We start from the raw sequence: 16,483 nt of genomic DNA, 5'->3' as shown, positions 1-16,483 counted from the left end.
TACAACCCTCAAGTAAGTACTAGCCATATCTCAAACTGCCTGATATTCAAGGCCTGGTGACTTGAAACCTTAAAAATCTGAGACCAACTCCCAACAGGTTTTTTTATTGTTACTTTAAAACAATTTTACATTATTTTTGTTTTCCAGACAGGGTTTCTCTGTGCAGCCCTGTCCTGGAACTCAACTCTGTACACCAGGCTGGCCTTGAACTCACAATTTTAAAAATGTGTATGGATGCTTTGTCTGCATGTCTGCGTACCACATGTATGCCTGGTGTCTGAGGAAGCCAGGACACGGTACTGGAACCCCTGGAACTGGAGTTATAGATGACTGAGCTGCCGTGTGGGTGCTGGGAGAGCAGTTAGAGATGCTAATCACTAAGCACCTCTCCAGCCCTCCAACAGTTCCATCTCCTATGGCCACTGACATAGCCTTAGGCGCTTCATCTGTCAGTAGTGTTCCTATGGCCATTTCTGAGGCTTGAATGGAATTAACCAATTATAGAAGAGCAGCTCCTTAGAGGAGTTCATAATGCATTCCAAAGTCCAGCAGAAACTACTTCTTAATTTTTTACAGTTCTTTTATACAGCTTAGTATAGAACTCTCATTGCTACTGAGGTGAAGGCCATTCCTGTTTTTTCATAGTCCTTAACTTCATAAAAGGGTACCCTTCCCACACGGTCCATCAAGATACAAAAAAGAGGGATAGCCTTAGGGATGACTTATCCCAACTCATCAATATTTTGCGGTGGCCCCCAGGACAGTCTTTTGATGGTCAATGAGGAGTGTCTTTATATAAAGGAAACAACAGACTCAGACTAAAATGGATTTACAGTGGTATTAACACCTACCAACCACTAGGAGGTGCTGGGCTAGTCTGAATTCATCTCTAGCACCAAAGGCAAGAGCTGACTGCAGCCAAGAACCACTACAATAATTTTAGAACAGACATGCTCACAGAACAGGGGTATTAATCACTATCCTTTTTGCCTACCAACATAAACATTTAAAATTATAAGAGCACAGACAATGAACAATTATTTTAAAATTCTTTTATTTCAGAATTGCTGTAATGTACAGACATCATAAAAAAAAACACACATATACTGGATATTTTCCATGACATAAGAGCTGGAAATAAAGTTTCAGGGCTATCAGGAGAACTGAAGTGTCCCACAGGTGTCTAGGATAGCTCCTCCTCAAATGTCCTTGATCACTTCCTCCAGTTCTTCCTTTGTGAACATGTGGAAATTCTGACCAGGCTGCACCGTGGCTAGCTGCAGAGAAACAGAAAGGGGTTAGTAAGTAAGCGGAGTCGGACTTCTTGCTGACGGCCCTAGCTTGGTCAGAAGTGTTGGTGAGGCAGCTGTTTATTAGGACCAAGGGATCTGCTGTCCTGGGGTATCCTTTCCAGGCAGCAGGTCCCTAAAATAACTCTGACTCCCAAATAAAAATTCTTATTGACCAATTTTTCTATTTTGAGGTTAATCCACCACGTAACAGTTATGCAAACTGACATCACTGTTACCTCTTAAAGTTACTTCAGTAAGCATTACAAAAGCAACAGCATAGCACACAGAGCCGGGCCCTGCACTGGTGGCACACACCTTTAATCCTAGCACTCAGGAGGCACAGGCAGGCAGATCTGTGAGTCTGAGGCCAGCCTGGTGTACAGAGTAAGTTCCAAGACAGCCAGGGCTACATAGGGAAACCCTGTCTCAAAGCACACTTCCCCTCTCAAAAAAAAAAAAAAAAAAAAAAAGCAAACAAAAAACAAAACACAGAGCTAATACATTTGCTTTCAGCTAGATTACTTTAGGAATAAATAACGTGTGTGTGTGTATGTATATATAGGGTATGTATTTTTCATTATATATATATATGTATATATATATATAATTGTGCTCTTTTTAAAAGATTTATTAATGTATTTTATGCACATGAGTGCTGTGTCTGCAGGCATGACTGCAAGCCGGAAGAGGACATCGGATCCCATTATAGATGGATATGAGCTGGGAATTTAACTCAGGACCTTTGAAGGAGCAGTCAGTGCTCTTAACGGCTGAGTCATCTCTCTAGCCCCTAGAACTGTCTTTAAAGTCCAGCCCAGCCCACAGATAGCTCAGGAAGTGAAGACACCTGTCACCCAAGTCTGACTGCCCAAGTCTGATCCTCAGATCCTGCTGTGGAAGGACAGAGTGACTCTTTAAAAATTTTTCTCTAAGCTCATACAAATACCATAGTATGTATGTATGCCTGCCCTTACACACACTACACATAGAAAATAAAGTGTATATGCACACACACACACACACACACACACACACACACACACACACACGAATGTAAAAATCAAACTCAGGGTCCAGCATGCCCTACCTAGGCAAGCGCCCTAACCCTGAGCTATATTCCCAGCCCCAAAGAAATATATTTAAGGCACATTTGTAAACTTCCAAAATGAACTTGTGTGACACTGTATTACTTGCCCAGCCTGTGTCTCTATTTCCTCACCTGTAAAATGGAAACACTAATATCCATAGAGCAACAGTGCAGATTAAATGTTAATCCATGCAAATTATTTAGGACATTAAAAAGGACCAAACAACTGTTAAGCAATCATTCTTTGTTCTCTACATCTGTCTCTGTGGCAAAGGTGTTTTTGTTTAAGGGGAGAATGAAGAGCACCCAGCAGCACTACAAGAGGAAATCATTTTGGGTTCCAGTAATAACCCGCAGCTGGCAGTGCAAACCAACCAAAAGAAACACTACTTTAAAGATTTAAGTGACAGCATCATCTCTGTGCAGCACAGAACCCCACGATGGGGGCAACCCTGACAAACAGGTGTTAGTTCACATAGGTCTCAAATGGCTAAAGATATTTGGTTTTTAAAGTTTACCCTAATGTGTGTGGGCCTGCATGATTTTATGGGCACGTGTAGGAGCTCGTGGAAGCCAGAAGCAGGTGAAACTGGCGTTACAGGCAGTTGTATGCCATCACATGGGTTCTGGGAAACAAGCCTGGATCCTCTGCAAGACCAGTAAGTGCTCTTAACTGTTAGCCACCTTCCCAGGCCCCTGTGCTTGTTTTAAATGTCATCTTTTCCATACTGTCTTTTTACATTTTAAAACTGTACACAGTGTATGTTGTATGTGTGACAATGTGGTGTAGGAGGCCCTTCTGTATTTGTGTTGCTTTCACTGGTTATTAAAGAAACTGCCGGCCGGGCGGTGGTGGCACATGCCTTTAATCCCAGCACTCGGAAGGCAGAGGCAGGCGGATCTCTGAGTTCGAGGCCAGCCTGGTCTACAAGAGCTAGCTCCAGGACAGGCTCTAGAAACTACAGGGAAACCCTGTCTCGAAAAACCAAAAAAAAAAAAAAAAAAAAAAAAAAAAAAAAAAAAAAAGAAAAAAAGAAAAAAAAAGAAACTGCCTTGGCCTAGTTGATAGGGCGGAACTCAGGTAGGCGGGGAAGACAGAACAGAATTCTGTGAGGAAAAAAGCAGAGACAGGCAGATGCCATGGTTCTCCTGCCCGAGACAGACGCTGGTTAGACTCATGCAGGTAAGCCACAGTCAAGTGGCGATACACATTAATGGAGATGGGTTAAACTAATATGTGAGAGTTAGCCAATCAGGGATTGGAGATAATGGGCCAGGCAGTATTTGAATTAATACAATTTCTGTGTGGTTATTTCGGGGCTAAGCTAGCCGGGCAGTGGGACGCAGCCCACTCCTCATACAACAAACGTGTGTTCATATATGCAGGTACATGTGTACATGGAGACCAGAGGACAAACTTGGCTGTTGTTCCTCGGGTGCTGTCTCCCTTGTTTTTGTTCAGATACAAACTCTACTTGCTTGGGAATTCACCAAGTAAGCTGGCTGGCTGATGAGCCCCAGGGAGTCGCCTATCTTTGCCTCCTAAACATTGAGATTACAAGCACATACCATCATGCCTGGCATTTTTACATGGATTCTGAAGATCAAACTCAGATCTCTGTAAGCATTGTACTGACTAAACTATCTCCCACTCTACAGCATTTAGAAATAGGATTAATTGAAAGTTAGCAGACAAAACTAGCACAGTCTAGTTCTATAATTATTATTCTTTTTAAATAAGTAAAATTTGGGAGGGGGGAAGACATCTAACAATCTGATCTTGGAAAAGATGAAAATAAATGCCTTCATCACAAAGCCTGTCTAGCAGATTCTTCCAAAAGATATATCCAATTACAAAAATGTCTGAAGAACTTCAAGTATATTTTACTAATACATATTAAGCAATGTATTCTAGTCCAGACAGCCTATAAATGAGCTCTATTATTAGGGTACTACAACTATAACTAGAATTCTCACTTCTCTTAAGGTATCTTTACTTCTGCAATGTCAGTGAGAACAGAGATGCAGTATCAGTAAAAGGAATCAAGACTACAGGATAGTTCTGTGAGGTCACTCATATCCCGGGGTAATCCTCCCAAAAGCTTACAGGGGCTAAAAACAGAAACTTGGCAAACTGAATAAAAAGATCCTATAGAACCAGGAGGTAAATGAAAACTAACAGGTTTTGAACCCTGCACTGCCTTCAGGCACTCATCACCAGGCAAGTAAAATATAACCCATATAATTCACATGATATGCATTTACATAATTAATAAGACGCTTTATTATTTCACTCTACTCTTATAAAACCTCCATGAGGAAGGTGCACAGACGTCTTCTCTCTTTATCCATCCATGTGTATACTAGAGGTGCTAGCAAACAGGACTTGAGCTAGAAGTCCTGCTCCTCACTTCCTAAGGACACCAGAGGCTCTCAGTGTCACCCGACATTAGAACAGTGCTGAGTGTTTGGAAAGGAAGGCCCAGAGGTTCCGGGAGGAGTCAAGGAAGAGAACACTTTTGAGTTGTGTATTAACTGGACAATGAAGGAGAGGAAGTACAGGCTGGATGTGCAAATGCATACAAACATGAATACGGTATTTGCAAAACGAGGTAATTCTGTAAGGACAGGTGGAATGGAGGATGAGATGAAGAGAATACTGGCTCACATCTCATGCAGAGTTCTAGTGCAGCAATTTAAAAATCTAGAACCTTAGCTGTGATTGAACGCACTTAAATAAACTAAGCACTAGGTTGAGTCAGGTGACTCAGTGGCCGAGGATAGCCTGGACTATACAGAGAATTCAAGGACAGCCTGACCCACCTAAAAAGACCCTATTAAAAACAAACAAAACAAAAAAACTTAGAACTTAAAAAAAGCAGACCTGGGTACAAATCTCAACATAATCATACACCAGTCATTAAGTAAGCAAAGCTCCAGACCCTGGAAGGGTCTAGAGTGCCTCACTATAAGGCATTAGACTGGAGAGGAGTTCAAAGTCTTCTAGGCTTCTGCTGTGAGTGGCAAGTACACTGGCTGTTCTTATCAACCAGGATGAGAAATATTGGAAGGGGAAGCGGTTTTTCTGGAAAGATAATGTTTAATTTAGGACTGTTGAGCAGGGTGACAACATTAGATGGTCAGCTGAGAGTTCTAGAGCTGTCAGGAAATACGACAAGCAGGAGTTACCACAGCAAGGGGCAGTCTTGAGAACTAAAAAGCGGAAATAATGGTAATGACTAAGGAACGAGTAAGGAGACAGAAGATACCGAATATAGCTTCTGTCTGGAAAAATAGATTTAGCAATACAGTTATAAAGCAGGCTTAAGGAATGTCCCACAGCAGTAAAATCTAAGAGTCAACTGACAAGCCAGGTGCACATCAACAAGCTGAGTCAAAGTACCTACTTGTATGAAATTCTACAATGCAATACAAACCTACAGTTCTAAGAGTAGAGGTCAGTGGGGGAAGAGACTGCAATGGGGCTAGAGGGAATTTGGGAGAGGATAAAAATGTTTGTATTGACCATTGTGGCAGAGTTATAGTTGTCAAAGGTCAATGAATTCCATACCTGAATGGGTTGATGTTACTGTGTATAACTTATACAGAAAAGTTGATTTCTTTAAAAGACAGGACACACATTAAGTGGAAGATGTTTTTGTTGTTTTTAGAGACAGGGTCTCACTATTGTCCTGTCCTACAGACTGGACTGGTCTGGACTCCTGCATCATTCCTGTTTTTGCCCCAAGTGCTGGGATTACAGGTGTATACCACCATGCCCCACTTGTCTGTTTCAGAGATAGTCTTGCTATGTAGCCCAGGTTAGCTGGGAATTCAAGCATTGTCTCCAAAGGCTGAAGTTACAGGTGCGTGCTACCACCTTTTTCTTTAAATTTGTCTTTTCTCAGAAGAAGCATCTTGTAGAAGGGATGGATCCAAGAGCCAACTGAAAACCTGACCAAGAGGGAAGAAAGGCTTGAGAGCTGTACCTCTCCCATGGCTGGGGTTACTTCCGCCATCAAAATCAGAGGAGCATTTGAAGCTCTAAGTCTGGGGCCTCTTTTCCAAAGACTCAGGCTGAGAGCTTCAGTAAGAGCCCTGCTGCAGCGGAAGAGCAAGGAGACTCAGAGTTGGAGGTCACTGTGCTCACCGAGCCCAGAAGAGACAGACTGGCACTCTTCCCAACACCATACTGAAGGAACTAGAAGTATCTCTGTAGTGAAACTTGAACCAATTAGGTCCGAGAGCCTTGACTGAAACCAAGACTACATATGAGTTTGCCGAGACTCGCTCCTCCAGGACCACAGACTATCAGGAAGGGCTGACATCTCCCCAAAGGGTCAACATCATCAGTAGTCACTGTGCCACACATCTCTGAGACGGCTGAGAGGAATAATTTTAAAATGTCTGTTAAGGTAAAACTTGGGGTTGCAGAGACGGCTGAGTGACTAAGAGCGCTGACTATTCTTCCAGAGGATCCAGGTTTAATTCCCAGCACCCACACGGCAGCTCATAACTGTCTGCAACTCCAGTTCCAGAAGATCTGATACCTTCACACCAATGCACACAAAATAAATCAGTGAAAATAATTTTTTTAAAAAAGTGAAAGTCACCAAGGAATCCCACAGCAGTAAACAGACCTACCGACACAGCCAGGTGAACTTCAAAACCAGCGCTGAGTCAAAACGAAGGCACAAAGCAGCACATATTACACGAGATTCTAGGGTGTAACTTCGGGGCATTTCCCACTGAAATCACAGTAAAGCTCCTTTCTACTTCTGCTCAAAGATAAGCCAGGTTCCTCCAGTTCCCTGGACTCTGCTTTCTAGTACCCAGCTTTGCCTCTTTTGTGGCAGCCTCTGAAACCAACAAGAGGCCAGGACTCTCCATGCTTGCCTTTAGCTAACCAATCTTCCACCAGGGATTAATTCTACCACTCCACCCAGACACCCTGGTTGGTGCTGGTTTGATTTAATACCCACTTGGCAAACAACCTAATTCCTAGGCAAATACAGGACGTCTCTCCCTGTTTACTTCCAAGCCGGCACGTGTACTTATCATTACCTCCTTTTCTCCTGTCTACTGTTAACATCCTAAATAAGAACATCCAGAATTTGACCTGTGGTTCCCAATCTTGATTATTTGCCACCCCTCTATTCCACAACCCAGCAAAAGGAAAAAAGAAAAAAGAATTCCTGTTTGAGTTTTACTTTTTACAATGCTGGGGAGAGAACGCTGTGTTAGGCAAGCACTCTACTGCTGAGCTGCACCCATGGCCCCAACCCTTTGGTCCACTGCATATGCTATAATTCTCTTTCCTGGGATATATTTTGCCTCCCTCCTCCAGGATGCTTTCCTACCGCCCTACTCTCGTCACACAGAGAAATCTGTTCTTACTGCATCCAGAAGTTCCACCCACACCCTAATTATCTGTGAATCCCTTATACTGCACAGAACACTGCTTAGCTAGGAATTGGATTTTCTATATTCTTTGCCTGCATCCGGCATACGACTTAAAACAAAGCTGGGGTCCATATACTGGGGTCTCAAGAACAATGCTGAATTAATTTTATTTTTGAAAGACTGTTATCTGTACTGTTTTCGCCTTTTTTACAGTTTCCTCTACATTAATTTTTTCTTGTTTCTTCAATGCTGCTTTTTGCTAATGTTAATCGGTCATAAGAAAGAACCCTGTTTTTTGCTTCACTCTTCAATTCACTGTACTCTGGCTCCCACCACCTCATTAATGCTGATTATTACTCAAATGCTATCAATGACCTAAAATCAGTGCAGGCAGAATGATTTCCTTGATCTACCCAGTCTTCACCAGTGGAAGCGACAGCACTGTCAGGTCACAGCAGAGCAGGAAAGTACCTCTATGTTCGTGGCGTTCAGCTTCTCCTCCATTACTTGCTTGAGAATGATGAGCGAAGACTTGATGGCTTCCTTCAGTGTCATGGACTGAACAGAGTGGACGGGCTGTTAGTGAGCACATCCCTTCCTCAGCCCTCTCCCTCCTCGCCAACATTAATAAATTTACATCATATTATACATTATATAATAATATAAATATTCAAGTATATGGTAAGTAGAATATACTGATTCAGAAGAAAAATGTCTTACTTTGTGCTGCTAACTCCCACATAGAAAATGATCATTGAGAAAGAGAGAAAGGCCACACGTCTCTAGTGTGTACTTGAATTCCTTGATTCAGAAGATAACATAACCTGGGCAATATTCTAACAATGCCCAATTCACCTAAAAAGGCAATCCAATGATTCAGAAAATCCAGTTTTCATTTTACCTGTCTTAGGGTTCCTATTGCTGTGATAAACACCATGACCAAAAGCAACTTAGGAAGGAAAGGGTTTGTTTCCCCTTAGAGCTCTCAGGTCCCATTTTATGACTGAGGGAGGTCAAGGCAGGGAAAGAAGCAAAGGCTGTGGAGGAGTGCTGCCTACTGCTTCTTCCTCCTGCCTTGTTTGGTTTGCTTTCTTTGGGTTTGTTTGTTTTTCAAGACAGGGTTTCTCTGTAGCTTTGGAGCCTGTACTGGAACTAGCTCTTGGAGACCAGGCTGGTCTCGAACTCACAGAGATCCACCTGCCTCTGCCTCCCAAGTGCTGGGTTTAAAGGCATGCGCACGTTGGTTTGCTTTTTTATAGACCCCAGAAACACCTGCACAGAGATGGCACTACCACAGTGGGCTGGACCCACCCACACCAATCATTAGATCAAGAAAATGTCCTACAGATTTGCCTACAGGCCAATCTGATGAGGTATTCTCTCATCTGAATTTCCACTTCCCACATGGCTCTAACTTGTGTCAGGTTGATACACTTTGAGTTAAATGAATAAATATGAGGCACCAACTAGGACACCGACTACACCTCATATCCTCCACATCCAACATCTGTATTACCGGCCAATGGCATTTTATTGTGCTTTGTTTTGCAGCACTGAGCTGATACTACAGGTCTGTGGCAACCCTATGGTGAACAAGTTTACTGGGGACATTTTTCTAAAAGCATAAGATTACTTGTATCTCTGTGCTATTTCTGACTAATTGTCACAATAGTTTGAACTTCAATTTTTTGTTTTTTTGCTTTTTTGAGACAGGGTCTCTGTGTAGCCCTGGTTGTTCTGAAACTCCCTCTGTAGATCACGCTGGCCTCAAACTCAGAGATCCACCTGCCTCTGCGTGCTGGAATTAAAGGCATACACCTCCACCACCTGGCTTAACTTCAATCTATCACCGCTCCCCCTTTTCTTTTGTGTGTGAATGTTCATGTTTGTGCAGAGTCATGGGAGGCGGGGTTGAACGTGCATACATGTGGATGGAGGTCGGAAGACAACCTTAGATGTTATTCTTCAGATACCTTTTAAAATGGTTGAAACCAATCCCTCACTGGCCTGGAATTCACCAAGTATGCTAGGCTGCATAGCAAGTGACCCCCAGTGATCCACATGTCTTTGCCTCCAGAACATTGGGAATCAAGCCTGTGCTACAGGATCTGGCCGTCCTCCCTTTTTTAATGATATGTGTCTCTGTGTGGGTATACACACGAGAGCAGGGACCCACAGAAAAGGTGCCAGATCCCCTGGAGCTGGAGTTACAGGGAGCTGTGAGTCACCTGGGGGGCCATGGGTGCTGGTGCTGAGACCCGAACTCCAGTCCTCTGTAAGAGAGTGTGTTCTCTTAACCACTGACACATCTCTCCAGCACTGCTGGCTTTTATTAATGAGGATTCTGGGTACCATGCTTACAAAAGAAGCACTTTACTAAGAAATATAGCAAGTCACCTTTGATGCTGTTGCTGTAATTGCTGGAGTGCGGCCAGCCTCACAGCAACGCTAACCTAACAGATGTAGCAGCTGTCTGACGGCGCTACAGTCCATACACTCCTGGGCTTCTCTACATTCCAAGACACAGTAACACTAAAATGAGATCAAGTAATGACTGTAATGACTTCTAAGGATACCAGTAAAGGGAAGAGTCACATGCCCTTCACTTTAAATAAAAAACTAACAGTGGTAAAGCTTAGTAGAGTTTATCAAAGTTTGAGTTAGGCTGAAAGCTAGCCCTCTTGTGCTAAACAGGTAAGCAAGCTGGGAAGGAAAAGGAAAAGTCCTCTTTAAAAATTATTTTATTTGTGTGTGTAGGTACCCATGGGAGTCAGAAAAGGATGTTAGATCCCTTAGAGCTGGTGTTACTGGCATTTGTGAGCCATCAAATGTAGGTACTGGGATCTGATAGAGCAGTAAGTACTCTTAACTGCTGAGCCATCTCTCTAGGCCCAAGAGGAGATTCAAGTGCTACTCCAGTGAATGTGTGACTGGTGAGAAAGTGAGCAGTCTGGGTGTGGTGGTGCACGCTCTTAATCCCAGTGCTCAGGAGGCAGAGGCAGGCGGCTCTTTGCAGAGCTTGAGGCCATACATGATTATACAAGTTCCAGACCAGCCCCCACGGATGGTTACATACTAAGACCCTGTCAAAGAGAAAAGAATGAGAAATTAAGATGGGCTGGAGAGACAGCTTAGTGATTAGGAGCATTTATTGCTTTTACAGTAGCCCTGGGCTCACTTCCTAGCACCCACATGATGGATTACAATCATGTACAACTCCAGTCCTATGGGACATGACACCCTTTTCTGGCCTCCATGGGCACTGCATGTACGTGGTACACAGACATACAGGTAAAACAATGATACACACAAAATAAAATCTTAGAGTAGGGGCTGGAAAGTTGGCTCAGAGGTTAAGAGCACTGGCTGCTCTTTTAAAGGTTCTGAATTCAATTCCCAGAACCCACATGGTGGCTCACAGCCATCTATAATGTGATCTGATTCCCTCTTCTAGTATGTAGGCAAACATGCAGACAGAATACTGTATACATAATAAATAAATCTTTGAAAGGAAAAAAGAAGAAAGAAGGAAAGTCAAACAGCTTTTTAAGAGCTGATAGGAAGTTTTAGTGACTGAACAATCAAATCAGTTACAATATTCCTTTAAACCAAAGGCTACTCCACAGCAAAGCTCTATCTAACTTCTTCAGCTCAACAAAAGCTGAAGCAAGGAAGCTGCAGAAGAAAAGCTAGAAGCCAGCAGAGGTTGGTTCATGTGGCTTAAGAAAAGCCGGTCTTTGACCAAGAGCAGGTGGTGCACACCTTTAATCCCAGTGCTCAGGAGGCAGACACCAGAGGATCTCTGTGAGTTCTCCTAACAGCAGATAAATCAAGTGACATCCAGGCTGCACGGCTTTCATTTCTAGTATCAGGGACTGAGTACACAGCCTCATACATGCTGGGCAAGTGTTCTCCCAGGGAGCTGTCTTCCCAGCCCTCTCTCCCCTTTTTATACTATGTACGCTTAGCTGATGATGCACAACAACAGCCTGAGCACTGATCCCAGTTTGGAAAGAAAATTCTGTGGTAGACACTATTACACACCATCATATGCTACGGTAAATCTTTCATGAAGGTACAGTTCTTTGATGCCATAAACTCTCTTGTATCCCTTTAAGAAAGTGTCACGGCCACCCCAACCTCAGCAGCCATAGACATGAAGGCAGCAAGTGCCATGGGAAAAGAATTAAAATAAAAAATAAAATAAAAAGTCTTTGCTAAAGGCTCAGATGATTATTATCATTTTTAGTAATAAAAAATTGTGGTTAAACTATGAAATCTTTCACAGACATAATGGTACTGCACACTGTGGTGGTTTAAATGAGAAACGCTCCCCACGGGCTTTAGTATTTGAGTACTCGGTCTCCAGTTGGTGGTACTATTTGGGGAGGTTTAGGTAAATATTTGCTGGAGCAAGTATTCACTGGGGGCAGTCTTTGAGAGCTTAAAGCCTCACCCTGTTTCCAGTCTCCTCTCCCTGCCTCATGCTTGCATTGAGGATGTGAGTTCTTAACTTCCTGCTCCTGCTGCTGTGCCTGCCACCTGCTGCTGTGCCTCTCCATCATGATGGAGTTAAGCCATCTGGAATTAAGCCCAAATAAATTCTTCCCTCTATAAATCGCCATGGTCATGATGTTCTACATAGCAACAGAAAAGTAACAAAATCAGAGAATACAGTATAATACAGCCCTAACTTTTGTATAGACTTATCTCTATGCCAAACCCAAAAATACCTTTTAAGCATCCCTACATCAGGTGTTGATGTAAGTGGATATCCTTATGTGAGCCACCTGGGATATGCATGGTAGCCTTCAACCATACCCATGAGTCACAAAACCCCAAGCCTTCCCACTCCAGAAAGAAAGTCCCAGGTGCTCACTTGTCTCGATATCCACACTAGGCAAGATCAACTGCTAAATGAAGCTGTGGAGACAGAGGACAACACCGCCTGGTCCACACAGCGAACACCAAGACGACCAGGACGACACAGAGATCCTGTCTCCAAAGTAAAAAGCTCAGTGGCTTTACTTCCAGCACAGACTCACAACAACCAGAATGAAGCTGTATTAATTTCATTCATGAAAAGTACAAGAACAGACAAATCTACACCGGTAAATACAGTTGCAGATGAGGAAAAAAATTAATAAGTAGATCGTTTTGCTAGAAAAATAGTGTTTGATGTCTTGTTTTAGGTTGTGAATCCAAGGTGACTGTCAAAACTTAGAACAAAACTCGTCAGGCCTATAGTTTCAATAACAGAGAAGTTATAAGATTAGAGACTTATAAAATGACAGTGAAAGCCGGGCGGTGGTGGCGCACGCCTTTAATCCCAGCACTCGGGAGGCAGAGGCAGGCGGATCTCTGAGTTCGAGGCCAGCCTGGTCTACAAGAGCTAGTTCCAGGACAGGCTCTAGAAACTACAGGGAAACCCTGTCTCGAAAAACCAAAAAAAAAAAAAAAAAAAAAAAAAAATGACAGTGAAATTTGTAAGAATGGTTGATCACCTTGTGGTAAACTTCTTGCAAGGAGCTCTGGGCACCCTCTGAAGCAGAGCCGATTGCTCGAGCATCACACTGTACAAAGGTCCCAGATGGGTCCATATGGAACCTGAAAAGACAATAATGCTTTAGAGGGAGGCAATTCATGCCACAATGCCTCACCCTGCAGCCAGGACACACTACTCAAGTACTGAGGCATGGTTCAGGCACAGTTCCTAACACTTTTTGTTTTGAGAAAATAATTCTTTTAAAAGGTCCTTACTACTACTGATATATGCATCTGCACACATAGAAATGCCACAATGAAACCTGCTTTGTGTGCTAACCCAAAAATTTACTTTAAATCGTATTTTATCTTAAAAAAGAAAAAAATGTTAAGAAAATCACTAGCAACTCAATGGACCTCATTACAACCTTTACAGGAGTCTTTATTTTTGTTGGTTTGTTTGTTTTTGCTTTGTTTCTTTGTTTTGGAGATTTTCTTTTACATTTTGTTTCTGGTGGGAGGTTACAAGGGCAGGGAGCAGATTCGAGGGGTCTGGAAGGTAAATGGTATCAGGAAGCATGATGGGAAATCCACGAAGAATAAAAGTTTTAAAAAAGAAAAGAAAATCACTAGCTTCCTCAGGGTCTTGGGAGAGAAGAACATAACCATGGTTCTTATGTACACCCACGATGTTAACAGAATGACCATGGTATTTATGACAGTCTTAATCAATTAATCAATCTTATCTTTGACACACCAATGTGAGGATGAAGATCAGGTGGGAATAGCAATAAGGTAACTTCTAACTCTTCAGAGAATTAGCATTGCTTCTACAGAGGTTTTCCAGAAATCCCTAAATTCTCGCATAAACAAAACAGAAACACCGACTCAGAAGCCCTACTTTTTCCTAATGAATGCTTCTTTCTTTTTACTTTTCTTTTCATTTAATTTATTTGTTTGTTTGCTAGTTGGCTTTTCAAAGCAAGGTTTCTATGTATCCCTGACTGTCCTAGATCTTGCTTTGTAGACCGGGGTGGGGGTGGTCCTCAAACTCAGAGATGCCTGCCTCTGACTCCAGAGTGCTGGGATTGAAGGTGTGCGGCACCACCTAGTTGTTTCTTTCCTTTTAAAGCAGAGTGGCTCAAGACTGGTCTGTAACTTACTATGTAGCCACAGACAAACTTAAACTTATCCTTCTGCCTATACCTTCAGAACCCCAGGAATACAGGCATGCTCCTCCACACTGGTTTTATGTGGTAGTGGCATGAAACCAAGAGCTTTGTGTATACTAAGCAAGCACCCTACCAATTGAGTTATGTCCCTAACCCCTTCTGACTCTTCAGTAAACTTCAGAGATGATCTAAACAACTAGACCACACTACAATCATAATCATCACCACCACCCTAAAGCAGGGAGGGTGGGAATGGTACTCACAGCTGGGGTCCTTTCTCATCAACTCCTCCAAACAACAATGCTACTCCAAAGGGACGAGACTAGAACCAAAAAGAATTCATTTAGAAGAGGCTACAAATAATGGGAATGAGAGCGGGAAAACATGGGAAAAGGACAAATGCCCTCAGTATTACAGAACAGCAAGCAGGCTCAACACAAGCATCAGAACTAACTCACCATGGCACCTGGATCTGCATCTTCTTCTCCAAACTGCAAAGCCAGATTGGACACAGCCTGGGTGACACTCTCCACCGTCATTGTCTCATTATAGGTGAACCAATGGTTCTAGAAACAGGGCAAGGAATGATACTGCTTCCTTGGAAAAAGGAAACTCAAAACAGTCCACCAATTCTCTACCAAGTGAAAATTGAGGTTCGCATGCCTCTTCCTGTTTCTGAGACAGGGTCTCACTATGTATCACAGACAGACCTAGAACTTGTAATCCTTCTTCTACCTCAGCCTCCCAAGGGCTAGGATGACAGACAGATCACCTGCCCGTTATCAGTACCTTCTTGATTAATACTAGCCACTGAATACTTGGGACTATATCAGAGAGGGACAAGTCTGAAAGCCAGATGCTATGGCATATGCTCATGATCCATGCCATCAGGAGGATCATGAGCTCAAGGTGAGGCTGGGCTGTACACAGAAAGATCGCGTCTCAAGAGGGAGCAGAGGAAAACGAAGGCAAGAAGAGCAGGTGAGAGAGCACATGCGTGTACACACAGACAAGCTCTGAAATAAGAAAGGCTGCTAGCCTTAAAGACTAGGCTAACATCTAAGAGTAAAGTGGCAAGTTCAGCCTTATAGCAGTCAATGTTTTAGTAATCAAGTGTCAATTTTCCTCAAATACTCATCTTTTCCTGTTAGCGCTTATGTTAAATTATTCTTACATAAGTATGAAGAACAAGCATGCAAATAAAAGCAGAAATTTCTACCTTGCAATTATTTTTCTTCTTATACTAGCCTATTACAGTCAAACCAGATAACCATCGATTTTTTTGTGTTTTTTTTTTGTTTTATTAAAGAAAATCAACATTCTTAAAAAGTCACCTGGTACAAATCATTGCTTACCAGATGAGAATAATTTTATAAGCCTGGCAGAAAAGGCCTTTTACTATGATCACATCCCACCATGACGCTCCACAGAAAGCCAATAAGGAGATACCGTGCATGCTTTACGTAAGGTAAACCTGGAAGAAGCTGACCAGAACTTGCTTTAAGCTGCAATGCCTGGAGAGCTAAATCCCAAGTCCCCAGGGTTGTAGCAGGGGAATCAACCCACAACGCTCCCAAGAGCCATGTCTAATAGTAACACAGACACCTGCAATATCACCCACGTAGCTCTATCATCATTAAACAAGGAGCACATGCATCACAGTATAAAGCAAAGAAGATGCTGATTTACCTGTGTCTCCACTCTGGCTTTATCAATTAAAGTTTTAGCATCAGCAATTAGTCCACTCATGGCACAACCTGCAATGTAAAAGCAACAGTGACCAACCGGCCAAAACTTTCTACAACTTTTCATCCACTGAGTAAATACTAAACATCTGGCCTGGAACCATGGCAGCACTCTCACAGCCATCAACCCAACAGAATAATGGGAAACAATGGCCACTGAGTACAGGCGTAATGATCATACAATAGAAAACCAACCATGTTGACAGTGACGTGCAGACAGTCAGCCAGCCAAACATGAATGTCCACATACTGTAGCCTACAAGTACCTTTACAAATCTTACAGCGCACAACACACTTAAC

General features: G+C 42.8%; 1 protein-coding gene across 2 annotated transcripts in view; it reads right to left on the bottom strand.

The window, feature by feature from the left end:
- Positions 1-1,037: 1,037 nt before the first annotated feature.
- Psma5 (proteasome 20S subunit alpha 5) overlaps positions 1,038-16,483 on the bottom strand; it is a 29,758-nt gene continuing 14,312 nt past the window's right edge. Inside the window, exons 4-9 of one of the 2 annotated variants that reach the window (XM_038311320.1) lie at positions 16,128-16,195; positions 14,897-15,004; positions 14,702-14,760; positions 13,287-13,389; positions 8,254-8,340; positions 1,038-1,277 (exon numbers count right to left, since the gene is read on the bottom strand). In XM_038311320.1, coding sequence (XP_038167248.1) covers positions 1,200-1,277; positions 8,254-8,340; positions 13,287-13,389; positions 14,702-14,760; positions 14,897-15,004; positions 16,128-16,195 — 503 coding nt within the window. In that variant the 3' untranslated portion in view covers positions 1,038-1,199. Of the gene's footprint in view, positions 1,278-8,253; positions 8,341-13,039; positions 13,082-13,265; positions 13,390-14,701; positions 14,761-14,896; positions 15,005-16,127; positions 16,196-16,483 lie in introns of those variants that run through there. The other variant, XM_038311321.1, reaches the window with a different exon arrangement.

The sequence above is a fragment of the Arvicola amphibius genome, chromosome 14 (assembly GCF_903992535.2).
Source record: "Arvicola amphibius chromosome 14, mArvAmp1.2, whole genome shotgun sequence".
NCBI lineage: Eukaryota > Metazoa > Chordata > Mammalia > Rodentia > Cricetidae > Arvicola > Arvicola amphibius.
Note: the sequence above shows the minus strand (reverse complement) of the source record. Positions and strands in the feature narration are given on the sequence as shown.